The 24,483-nt window shown below is 43.0% G+C and overlaps 1 protein-coding gene across 2 annotated transcripts in view; it reads left to right on the top strand.

Moving 5' to 3' along the window:
* Positions 1–24,483, top strand: part of Uggt1 (UDP-glucose glycoprotein glucosyltransferase 1) — a 106,929-nt gene that overhangs the window by 51,134 nt on the left and 31,312 nt on the right. The window contains exons 13-25 of one of the 2 annotated variants that reach the window (XM_021176550.1): positions 658–808; positions 4,220–4,339; positions 5,113–5,198; positions 10,657–10,792; positions 11,947–12,078; positions 13,778–13,942; positions 16,679–16,799; positions 18,542–18,640; positions 19,357–19,380; positions 19,828–19,922; positions 20,994–21,200; positions 21,881–22,012; positions 22,579–22,709. In XM_021176550.1, the coding sequence (XP_021032209.1) occupies positions 658–808; positions 4,220–4,339; positions 5,113–5,198; positions 10,657–10,792; positions 11,947–12,078; positions 13,778–13,942; positions 16,679–16,799; positions 18,542–18,640; positions 19,357–19,380; positions 19,828–19,922; positions 20,994–21,200; positions 21,881–22,012; positions 22,579–22,709 (1,599 nt within the window). The remainder of the gene's footprint in view (positions 1–657; positions 809–4,219; positions 4,340–5,112; positions 5,199–10,656; positions 10,793–11,946; positions 12,079–13,777; positions 13,943–16,678; positions 16,800–18,541; positions 18,641–19,356; positions 19,381–19,827; positions 19,923–20,993; positions 21,201–21,880; positions 22,013–22,578; positions 22,710–24,483) is intronic. The other variant, XM_021176559.1, reaches the window with a different exon arrangement.

Raw genomic sequence — 24,483 nt, 5'->3', positions numbered from 1 at the left:
TGCAATAATTAGTAAATAAGTACATTTACTAAAACACAAACAAAACGTGGTGTAGGGCTAGGAGATGGCTTAGTCAGAGAAATGCTTAGGCCTGCGATCCTACTTATAAAGTCTAGGCTTTGTGGTATACACCTGTAATTCTGCTGCTGGGGAGGTGAGACAGGGATCCATGGGGCATTCTGACCAGCTAGTCGTGATGGACCAGTAAACTCCAGGGTCAGTGAGAGACTGCCTCAGAAAATAAGGTGGAGAGCAATGAAGATCCTGTCACTGACTGCTGGCCTCCATGCTTACACACAGGGGTACACGTGAACACATGCATGGGCACACACTCCTCCACTCACATACCATGCAGTATAAGTTGAGGGCTATTTCATTACTCATACAGAGATAATCTAAGTTTATACTGAGAGATGCTCTGCATGTCCACTGAGGATTTAAATGAGCAGGACCAGGAAAGCACATGAAGCCACTGACCTGCAGCCTCTGACCAGATGAAACAAGGGAAGAAGAACTCCGTGTGTGTGTGTGTGTGTGTGTGTGTGTGTGTGTGTGTGTGTGTGTATGTGTATGTGTTGACTGTTGTGAATTGAATCCATGGCCTCATATGCTAGGCAAGTGTTCTACCCTTGACTAGAAACCTTGCTTTTCCTGCAGTCTATTTGATACATTGAGGAATGAAGCCCGGGTAATGGAGGGTCTGCACAGACTGGGAATAGAAGGCCTTTCTCTACATAATATTTTGAAGCTGAACATCCAGCCCTCTGAGACTGACTACGCAGTAGACATCAGGAGTCCTGCTATTTCCGTGAGTATTCATTCTGAGTGATCCTGAGGCATTCTGGTCAGGCACTTTACAGCTTTTTAATTTGTGTTTTATCAAAGATTTATAAGTGCTTATTATGTGAGACTGTATCTCTGCAATAAGATAGGCATGTGCTTTCCTGTCTGTCTGCCTCTCTGTCTGTCTCTCTGTCTGTCTGTCTGTCTCTGGGTTTAAAGGCATGCACTGCCACTCTGGGCAGAAGGTAGGTTTTCACATGCCCTCAGAAGTTGTCTTCCAAGCACTGTGAGGGAGAAGCGTTCTTTCCAGGGCTGGAGAGGCGCTCAGTAGTTAAACCGCACACTGCTCTAGCAGAGAACCCGAGTTCAGCTCCCAGCATCCGCATCTGGGGTTTTACAGTCACCTGTGACTTCAGGTCTGGGATGATCAGATAACTAACCCCAGGCTGGCCCTCATGTGCACATACCCACACAAAAAGTCAAATAATTAAAAAACCATGAAAATAAATCTTTAAAAAAACGAAAAGGAAAGCATTCTCTGTGTTGTGTATTCATAGGATTTGCATGAACATCTTGGGAAGAGTGTGTACTTTCCCAATTGTGACTCAGTTTTCTGTGACTCTGTGACAACACGCATAGTTTAAACTTATTAGTACAGCAAATATTTCCAGTTAGTAGCCTTATTTAAAAGGACCTTATTATCTGCTGTGTGATCTCGATGTCATCGGTAAAAAGAACGGGGCTAGAGGTGCTTTGTCTCCCTCCTTGGCTTCTGTCTGCATTTATTCTGGAGGCATTTTATAAAAAGAAAGATGCTATACTGTGCATCAGACATGCCCATCCTACAGCCTTTCAGCCGCATGTATCCCAGGACAGCCACCGCTGCAGCCCAGTGTATGCATAGATGTTAGCACTTGGGCTGCATATGGGTAAACTCCTTGTCTGCATTCTGTCTCGGTGATAGAACCATTGCATAGTCTGATGCACACATACGGTTTGATTTGTGACTAAAAGGTTTTGCTTATAAAGGATAAGGAAAATAACATACTATGGAGATCAATGACCACATGACTCATTGCCATTGTTACGGACCACTCTCTGTGTAATCATTGCTGTTTCTGTTGAAGCTCTCTCTCTCTCTCTCTCTCTCTCTCTCTCTCTCTCTCTCTCTCTCTCTGTGCTCCTTCCTAGTTACCTCCTCCCCCTTCAGGCAGTGCCTTCCTCCAGAGGCTGGGGTGTGTTCCTCTGTCTCTAATTGTATACCTTTATTTCTTTTTAAGGGTTTTAAAAGTATTTTTGACAGTCTGGTGCTTCTGTGGGTGTCTCATTCCATAACCCCAATTTTATTTTTGTAACCACGCGTAGGGTCTGTTCTCCACACTCTCTTTATAGATGCCAAGGGCCCAGCATGTAGCAAGTAATAATTAAAGTCTTCTTAAATCAGGTAATTAAGACCATTTTAATGGTGGTTTTCAATTATTCATATTGCTGGGTGTGGAAGCCCACACCTTTATTAATCACAGCACTCAAAAGGCAGAGAGAGGCAAGTAGATCTCTGTGAGTTTAAAGCCATCCTGACCTGCATAGTGAGTTCCAGACCAGGCAAAGCTACATAGTGAGACCCTGTCTCAAAAAATAAACAATCAAATTCACATGGGTAGGTAATCTTTTTACTTAACAAGCCTTCTCTCTAAGGACTTAGTGAGGATGTTATCATCAGCGCTGGAGGACTTGGTGGTTTGGGAGGTCTTCAGCTGTGTTAGGTTAATTAGACTACACTAAGAGCTCTAGACACTGACATTGTAGGAGCATTCCTGGTCCTTTGTTTTTTAACATTTTACTTATTTTTTTAAAAAAAAACATCATTTAGGGGGCTGAAGAGATGGCTCAGTGGTTAAGAGCACTGACTGCTCTTCCAGAGGTCTTGAGTTCAATTCTCAGCAACCACATGGTGGCTCACAACCATCTGTAGTGGGATCCGATGCCCTCTTCTGGTGTGTCTGAAGACAGCTACAGTGTACTCACATAGATAAAGTCAATACATCTTTTTCAAAAACAAAAAGCATCACTCATACTTTTACAGATGAAAATTGAAGTTATACAGAGGTGTTTTAGGTATGATTTCTATTCTGAGATGAAACACCATGACTAAAAGCAAGCTAGGGGGAAAAGGGTTTATTTGGCTTATGTTTCCGTAACATTGTTTGTCACTGAAGGAAGTCAGGACAGGAACTCAAACAGGACAGGAACCTGGAGGCAGGAGCTGATGCAGAGGCCATGGAGGGGTGCTGCTTACTGGCTTGCTCTCCCTGGCTTGCTCAGCCTCTCTTATAGAACCCAGGACCACTAGCCTAAGGATGGCCACACCTACAATGGGATGGACCCTTCCCCACTGATCACTAATTAAGAAAATGCCTACAGCTGGATCTAATGGAGGCATTTTCTCAATTGAGGTTCCTTCCTTTCAGATAACTCTAGCTTGTATCAAGTTGACCTAAAACTAGCCAGCACAGGAGGCATATGGTAATAGTCTCCTCACCAGCCATCTTTCCTCTCAGAGTGGTGAGCAGGATTGCTGTGTGTCCTTCCAGAGCCCTCTGCTCACATAAGCAGGAGCATGTCTTGATTTTCCCTGCTCTCCCTCATCCACATGACAGGTGCTTATTGTCTCTGTGCCTTCTTTTCTGCCTTCCTGCTGTTGGAGATTCTTCCATGTTGGGTCTCTGTGACCTGTCTTCCTGCACACATGTGAGAGGTCGGTTGGGATGGATGCCTGGATGTGGAGTACTTAGTGGTTCTAGTTAGGGCTTAATGAGTATTGCAGACACTTAGTGGCTGGAGGGCTCCTGTGTGCTCTGTATTTTTGCCCAGTCTTAGGCATTGACAAACTGTTAACTTTTTCCAGTTTAATGAATGTGTAGTTTCCTTGTGTATCTGTTTATATTTCACAAATTGTATAGTTGTATGTCTTGTGTTTCCTGGCTGCTTATGATTCCTATATAGACTTACTATGCTTATTCCTGTCTAATTTCCTGTGGATTTCCTTATTTTTTTAAATTGTATTTGTTGCTAATGGTCTTTAGTTGCTTGTGTTGATTGCAGCTAAGCTCCCCTAGTTCTTGACCATGCTATAGTTACTCATTTTTCTATTCCACCTTTGTGTATTTGAGAACAGTCTCGCCTTGTGTGCGTGTGTGTTTTCTGGACACAAGGTCTTGTATAGCTAGTGTTGGCATCAGTCTCAGTGTGGTCATGACAGATGGTTGGATACCCGATTCTCCTGTCTCTGCCTCCCAAGTGTGGCATTAAAGGCCTGTGCCACCATGCCCAAAACTGTGTGATTCTTAGTCTCATTAGTTACCGTTTTTCATCAGTGACTAATGTGTATGTATCATGTTGTGTGTTTTGTTTTTGTTTTTGCTTTTTATCATTCAAGTGGGTCAACAACCTAGAGGTCGATAGCCGATATAACTCATGGCCTTCAAGCTTACAGGAGTTACTCCGCCCCACGTTTCCTGGTGTCATACGGCAGATCAGAAAGAACCTGCATAACATGGTAAGTAGGGCGCTTGCTGCTGTCCTGTAGCACTGACCGGTAGTTGGCTTCCAGTAGCCGCCATTCTGTGACTGTCGCTCCCTACAACCCTCTCTCTTCCATCACAAGTAGCATGTTGCTATTTCTCTCTATCTGTGCACAGAGTTCAAGCACAAAGGGCTTTGGAATGTGCTCATGTTTCAGCACCGTGACAGCGAAGCTCCCAGGCGAGGATTACAGAGATGCAGCACCAAGCCTGGTTTTATGTAGTGCTGGAGATTGAATCCAGAGCGTCTTGTGTACTTGGTGAACATTTCACCAAATGAGTCACAGCCCCAGTCCTGAGCGACTTGATTATGTGAGAGAATGTATACAAGCTGGGTAGCATATAGTGAGGATTTAATACATGAGCACCATTGCTACGACTTAAGAGATGAGTTCTAAATTGACTGTTAATTCAGGGAGCCTTAGGAACAAACACAACTAAAAGGCAGGCTCCGTGTCCCACGGTGGGAGAACTGATAACTCAGACATTTGTTGGTTATTGTAGAACAGGCATCAGCAGTTGGGAACACCAGTGAAATCCATGAGAGGAAACGTCACATCTCTTCCCACCACCACGGTCTTTGCATGTTGTGGGTGGCAGCTGCTGTTTTTATTTATAACCCCCTTATTTGTGGTTCAGTGGTATTTTGAGAAAGATTCGCTTCATGTGTGACGATTCCTGTCATCTCTCTTGGCCTAAGAATACTTGAATGTCATTTTATGGGTTCTTTTTCCTTTTCCTCTGACAGGTTTTCATTATTGATCCTGTACATGAGACCACTGCCGAGTTGATTAGCATCGCCGAGATGTTCCTCAGCAATCACATACCGCTAAGGTGACACTGCGCTCATTAGCTGAGGGTTGGCTTGTTGCTTGGATTACATGTCTGGTTGCATCGAATTGTGTAATTAATAGTCAGACTCACTGATGGCAGTTTTATCGTCTTCGTGGTAAGACGCCTATGTCTTTTGGCACTGAGAATTTAATTCAAACACATAGAAGCTTACCGCCATTGAATTATTAACAACTGGCTGTGTGAAAATAGTTCGTGGTTTTCACTTGCTTCCTATTGGAAGGGAGCATTTCTAGATACGTGCCCACATAGCCAGGCCAGTTTCTAATTTCAGCAGGTAGTGCTTTGCTAGGTTTTCAAGAACTAAATGCTTTAGAATGTTACAGACAGATACATCTACATTAGTTGTATTGGCAGGTCTACTCACTGGGCACCAGGTAGCTAAGTTTCCCTGTTCATTTCATAGACAATAATATATGATAATATATATATAAAACAATAATACATATACAGGGCTCTGGAAGGCCTATACAAACTAGGCTGGCCTTGAACTCAGAGATCCACTTGCCTCTGCCTCCCAAGAGCTGGGCTCAAATGGGTGTGACTCTATACCAGCTAAATCTTGAGTTTGTAAAAGTGAAGAAATGAGGGGTCGGAGAGATGGCTCAGTGGTTAATAGCACCTGCTACTCTTCCAGAGGATCTGAGTTCAAGTCCCAGCACTCATGTCAGGTGTCTCTCTTCTGCCTGAACTCCAGTAGGAGGCCGGGTAGGAATCCCCCCTCCCTGGTCTGTCATCCACCACCACATATAGATGGCATAGACTCATAAGACACACGGCATATGACTGGATAAATAAAAAATAAGGGTCTGTTTTAAAAAGTGAAGAAACTAAAGGACAAAAGAGCTCCTAGTAAGGAAACATTGCTCAGTGTTCACTGCTCAGCCCTGACTGAGTTGTGGTCGGCTTGTATGAACGCTCTGTCCTATTTGTTGCCTCTTGGAACAGCTTTTGCAAAACTTTAATGGCTGTAAGAATGTGTGACTGAGTGCTTTAGGAAACTGGGTGCTCTGTGGGGATGACCCAGGTTTCCCAGGGGCTTTGAAGAAAAGGATTATCAAGATCAGAAAAAGCAGAGAGCAGTGAAATCTTCATTTAAACACAGCATGCCATCTGTATTTAAACACATCTTTTAACACAACTTTCCCCATCTGCTGTGTTTAAAGTGAATCTGAGAACATGTGAGCTGGTTCACAGTACACAGTGGACACTAACGATGCTTTTGTGTTGTACTGAGGGCCAGGAAGATGGAAGACATAGGGAAAGAAGGCACCTGAGCTGGGCATTGAAGGGGAGCCTAGAAGATAGGCTGGCATTTCACTCTTGGTGAGGGCGATCTGATCCTGCCCTGTGGAAACTATTTACATTATAGTGTCCTACCAAATAAAACTCTCCTCTGCCTCCTGTTTGCCCTTCCCTCCATTAACTTGAACCTTTGGACACTCCTGACTTTTAACTATGATTATAGGTTTTTATCCTTTTCAGGATGTCATATAATTGTAGCTGTATACTATATAGCACTTTAGAAGGACTTGTTTCAGTTAGCAGTGTGATACCTAGGTTATTAAGTTGTGAGAGTTGACACATAATAAGTCCATCTATTCCTGCATCCATCCATGTAATCTAGGCTGGTTTAGAGCTCCTGCCTCTCCTGCCTCAGCTTCCTAGATATAGAGATTATAGTTGTGTGCCACTACTGCAGCCTCCTAATTTCTTTTAATCAATAGGTAGTATTTCACTACGTGATTATACTGCAGATTGTTTATCCTTCACCTATGAAGGACATTGTTTTAGTCTACTTCCTTTTGCTGTGATTAAACAGCATGGCAGAAGCAACTTGGGCAGAAAGGAGTTGATTTCATGTCACAGTTCCCAGTTCATCATGAAACTGAAGTCAGGGCAGGAACTCCAGGCAGGTATCTGGAGGAGGGGACTGAGAAAAGCCATGGAGGAATTTTTTCTGGCTTGCTCCTGGAGTCTTGCTCAGCTTGCTTTCTTATACACCCAGGATAACCCACCAAGGGGTGGTGCTGCCTAGGCTGGGCTCTCCATATCAGTGAAGAATCAAGGCTGTGCCCACAGACATGCTCACAGGACAGTCTGATGGAGCTACTTCTTCAACTGAGATTCTCTCTTCCCAGGTCTAACTAGATTTCTGGCAAGGTGACAGAAACTTACTGGCCTAACTGATGTTTAGCTTAACACACAAATATGTCACTATTAAGTCAAAATCTTCCCTCTTTTGTCCCCAAGATCTCATGTTAATATTAATATTACATTATAAAGCACAGTCTAACTTTTAAAAATTCCAGTCTTTGAAAATTCTGTTATTTAAAAATTCAGCCTCAGTATTTTCTATGCCGTGTGTGTGTGTGTGTGTGTGTGTGTGTGTTATTTTCTTTTGGGGGCAGTTTTCAAGGGTGGAGAGTGAGTGTGAGGGGATGGGGAGATGATCAAGACTGGGGTGCATGACATAAAACTCACAAAGAATCAATAAAAGGTTAAAAAAATGATAAAAAGTTCACTCTCAGGATCTAGAGAGATGTGTCAGCAGTTAGGACCTTTTTCTTCTCTGCCAAAGCATCCGAGTGTGATTGGCAGCATCAGAACAGGTAGCTCACAGCCACAGCCCAGAGCTCCAGGCAATCCAACACCTCTAATCCCTGCAGGCACCTGCATTCTTGTGCGCGCATGCACACACACACACACACACACACACACACACACACATTCTTGTAATTAAAAATAAATATTTTTAAAAATTCATTCACTTTAGAACATCTAGCATCTTTTTAAAAATCCAGCCTCTCAACTGTGAGCTTTGTAAAATAAAGTACATATTTTGCATTCCAAGAAGGAAGAACCAGGAAACAGTTACAGTCAGATCAAAATAAAACTAAAATCCCACAATGTAAGTAGCCCAGTATCTTATCCAGGACTCATGATTTTCTGGCTCCACCTCTTCATGCCTGCCATTCACAGCAACCAGACTCAGGTGAGCTTCCTTCTTGTCATCCTCAGACCTGACAGCTCCAGTAAGCTGGGCTCTCTACTGCAGCTGAGGGTGCTGCACCTTAAAGAAAATCTTTTTATTGATTCTGAGTTTTACACAATGCATCCCAGTCCTGTTCATCTCTCCCACTCTCTAACTACCCTTTGCTCTTGGAACCTCTCCCAAAGTGTAACACACACACACACACACACACACACACACACACACACACTACTATGATGGAGGCAGTTCCTCATTTGGGGCTCTGTTCCCAGATATGTTTAGTTTTGTGTCAAGTGATGAAACGTTAACCGGAGCCTGCGTGCTGCTTTCTTCCGAATGTGAGCAGTCACTCCTGAAGCTTATACATGCCCAGTACAGATGTTTGTGTGGGCAAAATTCTGTTGACAAGATTTGTAGATTGTACAATGAGTATATGCCTGGTTTGTAAGGAATAGCCACAGTGACTCACAGGGTGTTGAACCATTTTGCTTCTTCACTGACAGTGACTTGGGGACCCCTGTTCCTTGTCAGCATCACTTGGTTTTCCTCTGGCCATCCAGTAGATGTGCAGCCACAGGTCATGTGCAACTCATGATTCTAAAATGCCATAGGGTCTTAGCATTTTATTTTGTGAGTGTCTATTCAGAAATTGTTTATATGGACTTTTTTAAACTGAACCTTGCTGTGTAGCCCAGGCTACCTAAAACTCAATATGTAGCCTGGGGTAGCCTCAAACACACTGTCCTGCCTCAGTACTCCCAAGTGCTGGGAGTATAAGTGTGTGCTACCATTCCCAGCATCTTCAGCCCGTTTAAAACCCTTGTTGTTAGATGAATACTGAGTTTTAAGAGTCATTGTTATTTCTCAGATGGGCGTTTTTCACTAGTCTGCCATTTTTCCTTTCCTTCATTGGTAGTCCCCCCCCACCAAAGCAGGTATTTCTTGGTTTTGTTTTGTGTAGGTCTTTGGGTTTTTTCAAGATAGGTTATCTCTATATAGCTCTGCATATCTTGGAACTATGTGTAGATTAGGCTGGCCAAGAACTCACAGAGATCCACCTGCCTCTGCCCAGACTGCTCAGTGAACGTCTTCATACTAACCTATCTGAGTGATATAAGACAATTGTTTTTCATTTTGCTTTCCATTTATTATTGTTATTATTATGTGTTTATGTATTTATTTTTTGTTTTTCAAAGTAGGATTTGCCTTAATTTGGTTTTATTGCTATGAAGAGACACCATGACCAAGGCAACTGTTATAATAAAGGACAATATTTAATTGGGGCTGGCTTACAGTTTCAGAGGTTCAGTCCATTATCATGGTGGGAAGCATGGCAGTAAGCAGACATGGGGCTGGAGGAGTGAGAGTTCTACATGTTGATTTAAAAGCAGCCAGGAGACTTACTTTCTTCATTGGGCAGAGCTTGAGTATATATGAAACCCCAAAGCCCTGCCTCCACAGTGACACACTTCCTTCAACAAGGCCACATCTCCAATAAGGCCATACCTCTGAATAGTGCTATTCCCTATGTCCAAGCATTCAAATATATAAGTCTGTGGGGGCCAAATCTATTCAAACTTACAGGGTTTCTCTGTGTAATAGCTTTGGCTGTCCTGGAACTCACTTTGTAGATCAGGCTGACTTTGAACTAACAAAAATCCACATGCTCTGTCTCCTGAATGCTGGGATTAAAGGTGTGTAGCACCATTCCTGGTTCACTTTTGTATTGCTTTAGTTATAGTTCACTTTTCTGCAGTTTCTAGGTTTTTTTGTTTTGTTTTGTTGTTTTGTTTTTCGAGACAGTGTTTCTCTGTATAGCCCTGGCTGTCCTGGAACTCACTTTGTAGACCAGGCTGGCCTCGAACTCAGAAATCTGCCTGCCTCTGCCTTCCAAGTCCTGGGATTAAAGGCGTGCGCCACCACCCCGGCAGTTTCTAGGTTTTTAAAATGAATTTATTTATTCTCAGTGTGATTGTTCCTGCTTGTCTTTATGTGTACCACCTATGTACAATATGTACAAAGGCTGGAGTTGGACATCACGTGCCCTAAAACTGGAGTTAGAGGTGCTGCTGAGCCATTGTTGTGGATGCTAGGAATAGATCCCAGGTGCTCTGCAAGAGCAGGCAGCACTCCTAATAAATAGTTGAGATCTTTCTCCAGCCCTCCAATTTTAAAGTAGAACAGAATTACTACCTACAATAGTGGTATTCTTTGTGTCAGTAAAGAAATCTATTCAAGATTCTGAAACAGACATAAACTGTGGAAAAGCCTAACCTGTCCTGTGACCTGAATCTTGTGTTCTGTAAACAAAGCCTGTGTACCGTTGCTGGCCCTGCTTAGAGTGGGAAGTGAGCTGTGCTTCTTGGTTGGGGATGGACACTGGGGCTCTGCCCACCCCAAGCTGGTTGCCTTCTAAGATGCCCCTTTTTCTGCTCCCCTCTGCAGGATTGGTTTTATCTTTGTGGTCAGTGATTCTGAAGATGTTGATGGGATGCAAGATGCTGGAGTCGCTGTTCTGCGAGCGTATAATTATGTGGTTCAGGAAGTGGATGGCTATCACGCCTTCCAGACTCTCACACAGGTAGGTTTTTACCCAAAATGGCAAATGCTTAGTTTAACTTACTCTAGTTTGTGGTAGGAGAAGAAGTAGATTCTCATATATACTCTGGTGTTTTAGATTTCAGGGTTCCTTATACTTTATTGTGTCACTGATGAGAATGTATAGATTGCTATGGTTTTCTTTTTCTTTTTTATGCTTAGAATTTATTATTATGTGGGGCCTGGGGGGAGGGTCAGGGGTGTGGAGGCAGGGAGGCTACAGTACTGGTGAGAGGTTGAGTACAACCTTCGGAATGGGTCCTCTCCTTCTGTCACAGGATCTGGGGATCAAGCTTGGCTATTAGGCTTGCTGAGTCATAATGCTGGCCGTTAGATGCTGTTCTTTAGGGGCCTTCTGGGATATTATAGAATGCCCTCTGCTTATATGAAATCACCAGTTAATGCCTTTGGGCAATGTGATGCTCTCTCCTTGTTTTTAAAACTACCCAGTCTTTTCTTTTATGAAACTACCTTACAGTTTCTTTTCTCCCTTCCCCCTCTTCTTTTCCTTCTCTCTCTCTTTTGAAGACAGTCAGTCTCCTATAGCCAGGGCTAACCTTGAGCTCTTGACTCTCCTGTCTTCTCCCCAGGGCTGGCCTGTCAGGTGTGCAGCACCACACCTGCTGGCTTGGTTTTTTGTTTTTGTTTTCCTTTTGAGATAATAAGGTCTTTCTGTATCTGTGCCGGCTGTCTCAGACATGTTTCTAGTACACCTGGCTTCTATTCTTAAAGCATTGTTAGCCCCTGCACTTAGGGTCTAAAGTGTTTATGAACTGGTGGGGTCATTTCAAGAAATCTTTAGTTCCCGAAATTAGGTGGAGTGGCATCTCTGTGAGTTCAAGGCCAGTTTCATCTATATAGCATGTTCCAGGCGAGCCAGGGCTTCATGGTGAGACACTGTCATGAAAAAGGAAGGAAGGAAGGAAGGAAGGAAGGAAGGAAGGAAGGAAGGAAGGAAGGTCTTCAGTTTCTAATTATAGGCATCTTGTGAGAGATATTGAAATTGTAATGTTGCTAAGAAGTTTCCATTTGATTTTTAAGAAAAATGGTCTTATTTTTCTAATGTGTTTAGAGATTTCATCACAGTTTAAATGTGGATTTGACGGTGTGGTTGGTTCCCTGCTTTTCTTTCCTTAGATCTACAACAAGGTGAGGACTGGAGAGACAGTGAAAGTGGAGCACGTGGTCAGTGTCTTGGAGAAGAAGTACCCGTACGTGGAAGTGAATAGCATTCTGGGAATTGATTCTGCTTACGATCAGAATCGGAAGGTAACACGTTCTTTGGAGCTTCTTATAGCCGTGGTATTGTTAACTTGACTGCAGCCTCAGACTCTCCTTCTTGGGCTATGTGGTGTCTATACTGGGGTGTTGATGCAACAGGCCACTTTTAATCTTGGAGACAGGATGTCCCTGTGCAGCCCTTGGCTTGCCTTGAGCTGGCAGAGATCAGCTGTCTCTACCTGTGCGTGCTGGGATTAAAGGCAAGCTGCTACCACACCTGGCCTCACTTGTCAGTCTTTGGAAAGTGAGTCTATTTCAGAAAATAGTACTTAACAACTTGTATGTTAACTTTAAATCAGAAAACAATTACTTTTTCATAAATTATAATTGTACATGTATAATGTGTGTTCTGGACAAAACCTATTGGAAGTATAGAGCCAGGAGGTGGTGCAGGGAATCATATGTATTGTAGTAATTTTACATCATTGCTCAGCCTTCAGATGGGTATGTTCTAAGAAATGTAATAACTAGCCAGATGTGGTGAACGCCTTCAATCCCAGCACTTGGAGGCCAAGGCAGAAGAGAAGCCTTCAACTTTTTGTGAGGTGACAGAAACCCAAGTACTTTGTGACCAGTTAGTACATATTTACATACCTATAATGAAAAAGACATTTATTTTTACATCGTGAGAGGCGTTAGAAAACACTTTGCTGTCTTTTGGCTTTAGAAAACAGTAATTATAACTACAAAAGGTCTTGGAGGTTGGCAAGCCCTACAAGAATCAGTCCCCTTTAGCAGCCTGCCTGGTGTGGAAGAGTCTCTCTGCACACCTACTGCTGGTCGCTGACGCCGAAGAGGCCCATTTCACTCAGCCCTTGGAGTTTATTTTCTTTTTCAACTGCTACTGTGTTACACTTCTCTGGGGACCCCTTTTCCCTCTTGACTTGACCTCACTGGCTGTCAGTAAGCTTTGTATTGTAAAGAGGAATGTACTTTCAACAATTGCAAATACAGTTTTAGAAGCTCGGAGGGACCTTCCTCTCATATAGATAAACATATACACACTCCATAGTCTGTAAAGTTTTTGCTTATTACAATTTAGTCATTTAATTTCACACTTATCAAGTAAGGTATTAACTATGATACCACTTTTTAAATAATTAACTTACAAAGTAGAAGGCTTCCCTACCACTTAAAAAAATAAGAAATAACTTTAGTCATTTCTTTTTGTTATGTTTCTGTTTTTTGTTGGTGGTGGCTTTTTAAAAACATATTTATTTATTGTGTGTATATTGGTGAGTACATGTGTTCCATTTGTGTGCCAGGGGTCCCTGCGCTAATAGAGGGTTTCTGATGCACAGGAGCTACAGTTCTAGGTAGTGAGCCACCGCGTGTGTGCTGGGGACAGAAGAGGGGCTCTGCAGGACCAGCAAGTGCACCTAATGATTGGGTTGTCTCTCTAGCCCTTCTTTTGTTCTTTTTTCAAGTTCATTTTTATTTATTAGTATTGTGCGCATATGGACGTTAGATGACAGCTTTGTAGTGACTGTTACATGAGTTCTGGAGGTCAAATTCAATCTGTGGGCTTACACCAGAAGAGTCTTTACCTACTAAGTTATCTTAATCACCCTGCTAATTTTATTTTTTTTAAATCTAAGATGGCATGTAAGAAAATATGTTTTTGTTCTATGTGTGTCATGAGGGGGAAAATATGTGCTCTCTCTTTTTCTTGTCCTTTGTTTTCTAGGAAGCAAGAGGCTACTATGAGCAGACTGGAGTAGGCCCCCTGCCTGTTGTCCTGTTCAATGGAATGCCCTTTGAAAAGGAGCAGTTAGACCCGGATGAGCTGGAGACCATCACAATGCACAAGATCTTGGAGACAACCACCTTCTTCCAAAGAGCTGTGTACTTGGTGAGTGATATTCTCACACGCGCTGTGAAAGCCAGTGGCTTATGCTAGCTTATGTAGCAGGCAGTAAAATTCTGTATGATGACGAGGGTTCATTTCATTCATGTATTTACTTGCCGTGCTGGGAATGGAACTCAGGGCCTCATGCACACTAGTTTAGTTAAGTCTACCACTGATACCGCCCAAGCTCTAGGTTAACTTCTTGAGATGTGTAAGCTGGTGATTCTGACAACATACACAGTCGTCACCATCACCTCTGATTACAGATGACATCACCAGTGCCAGAAGCATCCTCTCCCAGAAGGAGCCACAGCACATTTTGTCCCTCTCTTTGCCACTGGCATTTGACTTGCTACATCTGTGGGCTTTCTCTTTCGACCGTTTCTGTAGATGGAAGTGCAGGGGTCTGACTGCTCCTAGATTGCTACGATGCTCCTTCACATTCCAGTCCTCCATCTCAAACCCGAGTTACTGTGTTAGCGTAAACTAAGGCTGGCTGTGCATTCCCTTATGTTTGGTGTGATCTGAGAGGCCCCTGAGTAGCAAGGATGCTTCTGTCACTGCCTGAGAGTTACATCCCAGGTTCTAGGGACTAAAATCACCCAGATTATTTGCTATCTATTATCCTCTTTCTTAGGGAGGGCTGGACGGGGACACACACACACACACACACACACACACACACAATTGAATCAGAGAGAGAAAAAGACCCTCATAGGATGCATTCCTTAGTTAAATAATCTTACTGGAGCATGGTTATACATACTTTTAATTCTATCACTTAGGAGGCAGAGTCATATGCAGGCAGATGAGTTTGGGAATAGCCTGGTCCACATAGTGACTTTCAGGCTAGTTGGGCTCATATAGTAAGACCCAATATCTGTCCATCCATCTATCCACCCATCCATCTGTGTATCTATATACATACATGCAGGTGGTGGTGGCCCACACCTTTGGTCCCAGCACTCGGGAGGCCGAGGCAGACAGATCTCTGAGTTCGAAGCCAACCTGGTCTACAGAGAGAGTTGCAGTATAGCCAGGGCTACACAGAGAAACCCTGTATCAAAGAAAAAAGAGGAGGGGGAAAAAAAACCATAAAAACAAAAGCTAAAACCTTACTTGAAGTATCTTTGTGTTCATTGTTTGTTTGTTTTTATTCTGTTAGCTAACATCTGCTAATGAACTCTTCGGGGACTGTGTCAGTTATTATGTGTATTTTCTTTCCTTGCCTCCTTTCTACCCTCCTTGACTGCCCACCTATACCCCCATCAATCATTTTGTGTGTATGTGTGTGCACATGTTTGTGTGCATGCATGTGTGTGTACGCACTGTATGTGTGTATGTTGATAGAGCTTTTGTGTTAGGTTAAGCTGGGCTCCACTTGCCAGTCTTCAGCCTCAGTCTTCTGAGGACCACTAGATCTGCTTTTTTTTTTTGTTTGAGACCAAGTCTCTACATGTACTCCAGACTGTCTTTGAACTGGCAATCCTCCTGCTTCTGCTGCCAGAGAGTAATAGGATTATAGGGTGTGCCACCAGCTATTTTTAACTCCAATTTTTTAATTGGTTCTTTTACTTATTTTATGTTTTTATTGAATGTATTTATTTGGCAATCTTGATTTTCACACTTAGTTCATAGCCATGGCTGCTGTTGTTGTTGGAGTATACTAATACAGATTTTTTAAGTTCTTTGTGTTTTAGGTCTACTGTTTGGGTTTTTCCAAGAATGGTATATATTGGCCACTTGGTTTTTGTTGATATTTTGATTTTGTGTGTATTTTTTTTCTTTGATTGTTGTAGTATTTTTCTTGTTATAATTGGACATGTCAGTTATAATAACTCTTTGAATCTGAGCCTTCACCCTATGAGGGAGACGTTCATTCTTGTGCTGTTCGTTGTTGTTACAGCTGTTGCTTGGTTTATAATGACTTTCTTAAATAGATTCTTTGTTGTGTGTGAACTCTGCCAATATCTACTTAGCATATTAATTTGCTAGTAAGCGAACACATTTTTCACTTATTAGATGGAAAATATTTCCCCAAGTATCTCTGTTGGTTCACATTGGGACGTGACTTGAATCCTCAACTGATCTTAATGGCCTTTTGCGTCTGTGTTTGGTGGTAGGGGTTGAATCCTGGGCCTTGTGTATGCTAAGGAAACACTCACTGTGCCACACCCCAGCGGCAGCCTTCGGTTACTGTTTGTCTAAGTTAGTTATCAGAGTCGAGGGCTCCCTGTAGGTTTTCCTGGCCATTTGTGGTCCCCTGGATATCGTGCTTGAGATCTGGAGAACATCAGAAAATGGAACTTCCCTTTTTCCAGCTGTTTATTTGACCAGCTTCATTTTAGCCCATCTGATGTGTACTAATTTCTCCTAATTGTGTTTGCAAATATCCCAGGGAAAAGCTATTGAGACATTACTCAGCTCAAATAAAGAGAACCCTGGGATTTCCCAGAACCTATGTAAAGGTGGAAAGAGAGAAGTGACTCCACACAGTGTCTGTGTGCCTCCCACCATGGGAAAGCTGGCCTAGCCATCTTGTTCTGAGCCTTCTGGCACCCCAGTGTTTCAATAGAGTTAGAGGCACTATGTGTGTGCATCCATACTCTGCTTGTTCCTGGGCTCACATGAACATCTGTCCTTGACTGTTAACATGTAGCCAGCTGTTAGAAAGCTACTAACTTTCTATTTCTAGTGAATTTCATTAAACACTTCTGCCCCTTTTCTTTTTTCATACAGGGTGAGCTGTCACATGATCAAGATGTGGTAGAGTACATCATGAATCAGCCAAATGTTGTTCCAAGAATCAACTCTAGGATTTTGACAGCTAAGCGAGAGTATCTGGACCTAACAGCAAGCAGTAAGGAACATTTCAGTAACAACTCTTGGCTTTTGGATTTGTGCTTCACATTCTTAAATTTATTAGATTATAATATTAAGAAGATAGCTCAAAATTATGGCCTGTGCTTCTAAACTCACAAGCATTTCCTTCTAGAAAAGATACATTTGGGGGCTGAAGAGATGGCTCGGTAGTGAGGAGTCCTTGTTGCTTTTGCAGAGCACTTGGGTATGGGGTCCAGCTCCCTCTCTGGTCTCCAGAAGCACCAGACTCAAACATACATACATGCAGTCAAACCACTCATACACATAAAATAAAAATCTTAAAATGGCACTCTAGCTGGGTATAGTATATGATGGTCTGTCCCCAGTGGGAAGGCTACAGCTGTGCAGGTGGCTGTAGGAGCTAGAGCCTGGGTGACACTCTCAGGAGTTTAAGGTGGGGTGGGAGGCTGCCAGAGGAGCAGTGTAATGGCTGGGATGGCCGGCATGGGCTTGTGACGCTTGCTGAGATGGAGATCTGGGTGCTGGAGACTACTTACAGAGCCATGAGAATTTAATTCCTCATTGACCTTCAATTCAGTTTCAAGGACTTCAAAGATACTTCTGCCTTTCCAACATTTTAGTCTGTCAAAATTCCCATAAAACAGTCCCTCACTCAGCAAAGTCTCTAAGTTTAACTTCTCCCTGTCACATGTGAGCTTAGCTCGGAGTGCAGCTTTGATGGAAGTCTCCAGCCCTGGAGCCACCCAGCTCAACTGCCTCACACTTACACAGGATAAATTCCCTGTACAAGAAACGACTCCCATGTGATGACACAAGAAAGAATGGCCCGGGCACAGGAGAATCCCATTGTCAGAGCACAAGCACCACCAACCGTCTGGACTGTATGCAGGGAAAGTTGCTCAAGCCGTCTCAGATGCCGTGCCCAAGAGGAAAATGTCAGTCCCATGAGGCCTGCAAATACAATTCAAAAGATACAAACTTGTTGGCAACAGTGCTTCTCAGTGCTGTTTAGGGACAGGGTCACTCACTTACTGGAGCTAAAGGCTTACAACAAAGCCGAGCTGCTTGCTCAGCTTTGGAAAAATGGTGTCAATCAAAAACCCAGCTCCTTTGGAGCAGTTCTGCAACAGGTGGCTGCTCTGCATCCTAAGGCCCTCCTCCCTTCCCCTATGCCTTCAAGGATCATGTGTTTAAGGAGCTTCAGTGAAACTGACCAGGATGCAGTGAGGCAGACAGACAGGCAGACAGACAGACAGTCATTGAGCTGATGCCCTGTAGAAAGCTTAGAGCTCTGGCATAAGCCTTTCAGAATCTCCTGTGTGCTCCAGCAGAGATGCTGCTGCGCCTTATCCTGGAAATGCGTCTTTGCATTCAGATTTCATTGATGATTTATTGAACAAAAAAGCTTGACTATCTTATGTGACAAAAGAGTCCCACCAACATTAAGTGGCCATTTGAATCCCACCAGTGAAAAATCTTTGCAGGCTTCCACTGTTCCCTGCAGCTGCTGCTGTCCCCACGCACCTGACCCAGGCCTTCAGTCCCCCTGCCTGCCTCAGATCCGCCTCAGACTATACAGTACAGCTCCTGTTCCCCAAGCACTCCTGACGGTCAGGGCACAAGACCTTCCGGTTGACAGTTTTAGTCAAAGTGGCAGCATCTTTGAGGGCCAGCGAGACCAATAGACCTCTAGGACTTGTCTGGAACCTGCCGTTGTTAATTATCTGTCAGTTTCAGTTTTTCCTGTTTTTCCACCAGATAATTTTTATGTGGATGACTTTGCCAGATTTTCTGCCTTGGACTCTCGGGGCAAGACGGCTGCTATTGCCAACAGTATGAACTATCTGACGAAAAAAGGTAACCCACTTGGGCTTGATTTGGTCCCTCATGTTTAGTCTTTATTTAGTATTTACAAATAAACTCCATCTGCAACTGTAGAAAAAACATTTAAAATATAATTCTATATATGTCTCTAAAAATTCAACTATTTTCTTTAAATTTTATGCTTATCATTAAAATTGATAGGAAAAGCCCTTCATGATTTAAAATGGAGAACATTATATCAAAATGGTTTTGCCTGACTTCAATATCATCCTAGGGTTACTTTTATTGTAGAACTTAAAAACTGGATTCTAGAAAGCCTTGTGTGACTCGTTAGAGTGATTTTATGCAGAGTTACTTAGTTAAGCTAACCTTGTCCAAAGTCACTGTTTTCATCTGCAACAGGTCCTTCCCTCGAGGGTAGGGGGGTGATTGACAATTATTATCTGTCCAGAGTGGTTCTAGGAAAGCTTGCTGCTCTCCAAAGCACCAGCTGTCATTAAGATAGTTTTGTCCAGCTGTGTTCTTCCTTCCCTCAGAGCATTTGGTTTCCTGAGGATTTATAAGCTTATGCAATTAGTCCACTGTGCTTTTCAAAGGTTTTGTCTCCAAGGGGTTCTAGAGTAGCTTGAACATGGTGGGAGCCAGAGCAGAAAGCAGCACAGTCCTCTAGCTGCCTTGATTGCTAAGTATACAAATGACCTTCTCTTTTCTTCTGCTTTTTTTTTTTTTTTTTTTTGGCCTTTGTCCAGGAATGTCCTCCAAGGAAATCTATGGTAACTCACAACTCCAGAATGTTCCCTTCATTTTCATAATTAATTTATATGGTTTCAGGACCAGTGTTATTCAGAATGTATTGACATTCATTGTGTTGTTTCTGAAACCTGTGGGTAACAGTAGATAAACAATGTGACTGTTTGCAGACCTTTCTGAAAGTTGTAAACTAACCCGATTGGAGACTACATTGCGTTGCCCACATGTTTCACTGTATATGCTAACAGAGCACAGGGCAGTTAATCAATGCATGCTCCTAGTTTCTCACCGAGCTGCTTCATGTTAGTAGAGACATTTTGCTATTTTTTGTTTTCTGTCTCTATCTACCAGTCATTTTCATGTTTCTCTTTATGCATGTTTTTCAGAAATCCTCTGGCCTAATTTTAATGTTTCGACATAGACTATCTTCTTTTCCTTCTAGTGAGTTTGTTGTCCTTGTTTCTCCACAGATGATTCCTTTATTAGACCAGTGACTTTTTGGATTGTTGGAGATTTTGATAGCCCTTCGGGGCGGCAGCTACTATATGATGCCATTAAACATCAGGCAAGTGTCTCAGATTTCATTCTGGGAGGGAAACCCCTGTGCTAGTGTGGTTATTTTAGTGTTTCTAGTATTTCTTTGTGTGCTGAGGAAAAGGAACATAGGAAAAGGAAGAGTCTTCAGAGGGTGTCAGCTCCTAAGAAAAGACGTCTAAGCCCGGAGAGCCCAGCTCCACTTGAGGGGAATAGATCCTTTAAGAGCAAACATAATGAAATCCTTAATGTAGAATTTTCTGCATGACTGCATGTTCCTGCTGCAGGGATCTTGCCATGTACTGTGACATGAAGAGAGGCTCACGTGTGAGACTGAGCCACCCTGTAGCTCCAGATCTGTTTCTTCTCTCATACATGCTTGCTTGCATACATACATACTTACATACATACATACATACATACACACATTTATTTATGGGAAAAGACATGTACATGGTACGGTGCATATATGGAGGTCAGAAGACATCCTAGGGAAAGTACTTCCCTTCCACCCTATGGGTCATAGGGATTGAACTCAGGTCTCAATTGGTGACAAGCAGTGCCTTTACTGGCTGAGCCTTCTCACTGTCCAGCTTATATTCTCAATATAAGTCCTCCATCTTCTTCTCTGTAGAGTCTGTTTTGTTAGATAGTTGGCCTCTACCCAGGCATTGCTGCCGGCGTGTGGAAAGACCATGTGAATGAAGGTGGATGCACAGGAACCTGAAGAAAAGACGGAATACAGAGTATTAAATGTGCTGAGGAAAGACTAACTCTTGTTAGTCTCTGGTGTCTGCTGTATTTATAGGAATGAAGCTGGAAAAGAAGACTGGGGCCAGTTTATACAGGATTTAGCAGACTTGACCATATATATCATCTGAATTTTATTTTGAATACAGACAACTACTGAAGATGTTTAGAAGAGACATTACTATTATGGAACATAACTAATGTAAATTCGGTCTGGTTGTGTAGCCCAGCCATCTGCCTGCCTCTGCCTCCTGAGTGCTAAGATGAAGATGTGCACCAGCATGCCTGGTCAGTGTTACCTTTAAGGTTATACCATATAGCATTTAATTCTTATCTCTTCTGTTTTAAATAGAAAACCAGTAACAATGTTAGGATAAGTATGATCAACAATCCCAGCCAAGAGATCAGTGACTCAAGCACCCCCATCTTCAGAGCCATCTGGGCAGCTCTCCAAACACAGACCTCCAACTCTGCTAAGAACTTTATCACCAAGATGGCCAAAGAGGAGACGGCAGAGGCCCTGGGCGCAGGAGTGGACATTGCGGAATTCTCTGTCGGGGTAAGGCTCGCAGGTTCCAAGGCTAGCCTGGTCATTCACGTTTCTCCCTTGGGCTGGTAGATCCTCTTCATAATTGGGTTTCTAATAGCTTCTGCGTCTCAGGGTATTTTTGTTGTTGTTGAATTAGAGTCTTAGTAAGAAATAATTTTGTCCTGTTACAGTTTACTTTTAAACTTGCTTTGGTTTCAGTATGCCCGTTAAAAATGTTTGTTCCATTTTGTCTAGTCTTTAAAGACAATGATATGTTTATAAAGTAAAAAGCAGGTTTAAGATGCAATGAGTTAGAAAGTCAGCTGTTCCTTTTTCCATTATCCATTGGTTTAATGTTACTTAATTTTTTTTACTTTTTATAGTTTGAAATTATCTGATGAAATCACAAATATATTGAGTTTCAGTTAGAGGAAATGACTGTCACCTCAAGTTAACAGATTTAAAAATGAAAAAAAAAGTTGCTGAGAGTAGACTAGCAGGTAAACAGATCCGCAGAAACACAGGAAACGGGATGAGCAGTTTATGAGGAGGGAGGAAAGGCGAGCAAATGAAGAACTAAGGTGTTGCATTAATCGGGGGACTTGGCTCTTACTCTTCACCAAAGCACATTGCAGTTTACTCATTGTTAGCACCTGGCCATGTGGTTTGCTTAATAACAGTGACTTTCCTTAAAAATGATTGCTTCCTAGGGCATGGATGTCAGTCTTTTTAAAGAGGTCTTTGAGTCTTCCAGAATGGATTTCATTTTGTCTCATGCCCTGTACTGCAGGGATGTTCTGAAGCTGAAGAAGGGACAGCGAGTGGTGATCAGCAACGGAAGGGTGAGCACTTGCTGGGCTGTGAGCCTGCCTTCACAGGTCTCTGCCTCTTGGGCGCCTCTGAGCCTCCCTCGGGCTGCACTAGAGCTGCCCTGCTCTGATGGCTGAAGAGGCCTCTCGAGGCCTCTCAGTCCCGGCACAGAGTTGTGTTCTGTCCCCCAAGAAAGAGTTTCTGATGCAGCGGCGTGGGCTTCTGCCTGATGTTTATTTGTGTTTAGACACTGGGAGATAGTGAATGTGGGGCTCTCAGATCAGGAGTCAGGATGGCTGCTTACAAAGTAGGTCTCACTGCTGTTTGCTGAGAACTGATGCAGACAATACTGTACCTCATGTCAGCCTGCTTAGAAAGGTAACGTGAAACACACAGGCTCTGGGGTCTGAGGGATTTTAGGTGAACATTAACCGCATCTCCTTAGGCCTTATTTTTCATCTTAGTTATTTTCCTAAGGATATGCTTCAGGGCAGGAGTCATAAGGTGCTTGCTGGCTTAGGTCCCAGCCTGGCAGAGGCTTTCCGGCAGCCAGCGACCGCTGCCCTGCAGCTCTGCCCTCCCCCTCCTTACCTCACAGATCATTGGGCCTCTGGAGGACAATGAGCTCTTCAACCAAGATGATTTCCACCTCCTGGAAAATATCATCCTGAAAACATCGGGACAGAAAATAAAGTCTCATATCCAACAGCTTCGAGTAGAAGAAGACGTGTAAGTTTTTTATACATAGTGACGAGTTAGATAATAAATGATAAAACTGGTGTTCCAATTAGAAGCTAGTTCATGTCACAGGGTTTTTATTCATTTTTCTTCATTGGTCAAAGTGAGGGTTACATATTGTCAATTATATGTCCAAGTCAGTGGGTTTATTTCATGTTTTACTTAATATTGCTCACGTCACTTGGGTTTCTGAATTATTTCTCCACTTGAAATCTGGAAACGTTGAAACATCTGCAGAAGCAGAAGGCTGAGTGCTTCCTGCTAGATGCGTGTGTAGAGACAGTCTGCTGGTCTGCTGGTTCACAGTCTCGTTGTGGTAGGGGAGGAAATGCATGCCGAGAGCTTCTTCCCTCTGTCTGTCTGTCTGTCTGTCTGTCTGTAATACAGAGTTGGTTCTCTTGCAGGGGATGATGAGATGGATGTGGCTGGATTATGATTTTCAGTACTTTAGTATGCTTATCAACTGCTGCCTTGTAATATGTTTCACTTCTGTGTATTTGCTACATAACAAAAGCCATACTTATGTGTCCTCGTTTCTGCATTAGACGTCACACAGATGTGTCCTTTAGGATGCCCCTGTGTAATGTTTAAGGACCTGCTGTGGTATTGTCCACGGAGGCTGCAACATCTCCATTCTTACCAACATGGCTCCTGGGTTCAGTCTCTCTCCTCCCACCAGCCCTACTGGTTTGTAGGTTTGCTTGTTTCTGTCTTTACACAGTAGCCATCCATCCTCACATGAGTGAAGTGGTATCTCCTTTCAGTTCAGTGGTGCCCCAGAGGCTGTTCTTATGTACAGCATCGGCCACTGTATGTCTGGGAAATGGCTACTCTAGTCTTTTCATCATTTTAATCAGGTTGTTGGGTTTTTTTGTTTAATTGTGGGCACTCCTTATAGTCTGGATGTTAGTCCCTTGTCAGATGTTTGACAGTGTTTTTTCCCTATTACCTTAGTTTCTGGTTTGCTCTGTGCAATAGTACAGAGTACTTGGACAATATAAAAAATTCAATTTCTTTTTTCCCTTTATTTTTTCACATGTTGTCGTACTACATCTTTTGTAATGTGTTATCTTTGATAGCTGTCACAGTAGCCCTTTTGCCATGTGATATCGGAAGATTTGGGGGCCATGGCTGGTGGTGCTATAAATGGCGGAACCTATATCCTCACCATACTAGGAAAGTTTTCTACCACTGAGCTGCTTCTCTACACTGAGAGAATGTTCTTTTCATTTGACTCAGTGCTGAGAACAAGATAAAGTGGCCTCCTTTTCCTTCAGCAGCTCATGAGTGGTGCCCCTTTGCCTGCCTGTGAAACATTTCCAGTGTCCCCAGGGCCGCTGTATTTGGAGTAGTCCCCTGTTCCGGTTGTAGCTTTCTGAGGGTTGGCTGTATACTCTTTGATCTTAGTGCTTGGTGATGTACTGGAAATTTCATGTTCTGTGTGCCACAAGCATTCACTGTTGATACTGGGAAGTTGAAAAGATGGTTAACGATGGGATTATTTGGTTCAAAGAGGAAATGTGCAACCTTGGTTGTAGTTAAGTCTAGCACAGCTGCTTTTGAATGGCTTACCTGGCAGGCCAGTGAGATAGTCCCTGAATACAGGTAACTGCTGCCAAGCCTGACAACCTTAGTTGACTCCTGGGACCCATATGGTTGAAAGGGAGAATGGGCTTATGGAGTTGTTCTCTGACCTCTGCACACATGCGAGAGCCCATGAACATGCATACAAATAAATGTAATTAAATTTTTTTTTTTTTTTTTT

This window comes from Mus caroli, chromosome 1 (assembly GCF_900094665.2).
Source record: "Mus caroli chromosome 1, CAROLI_EIJ_v1.1, whole genome shotgun sequence".
NCBI lineage: Eukaryota > Metazoa > Chordata > Mammalia > Rodentia > Muridae > Mus > Mus caroli.
This window is presented reverse-complemented; position numbering and strand designations above follow the sequence as displayed.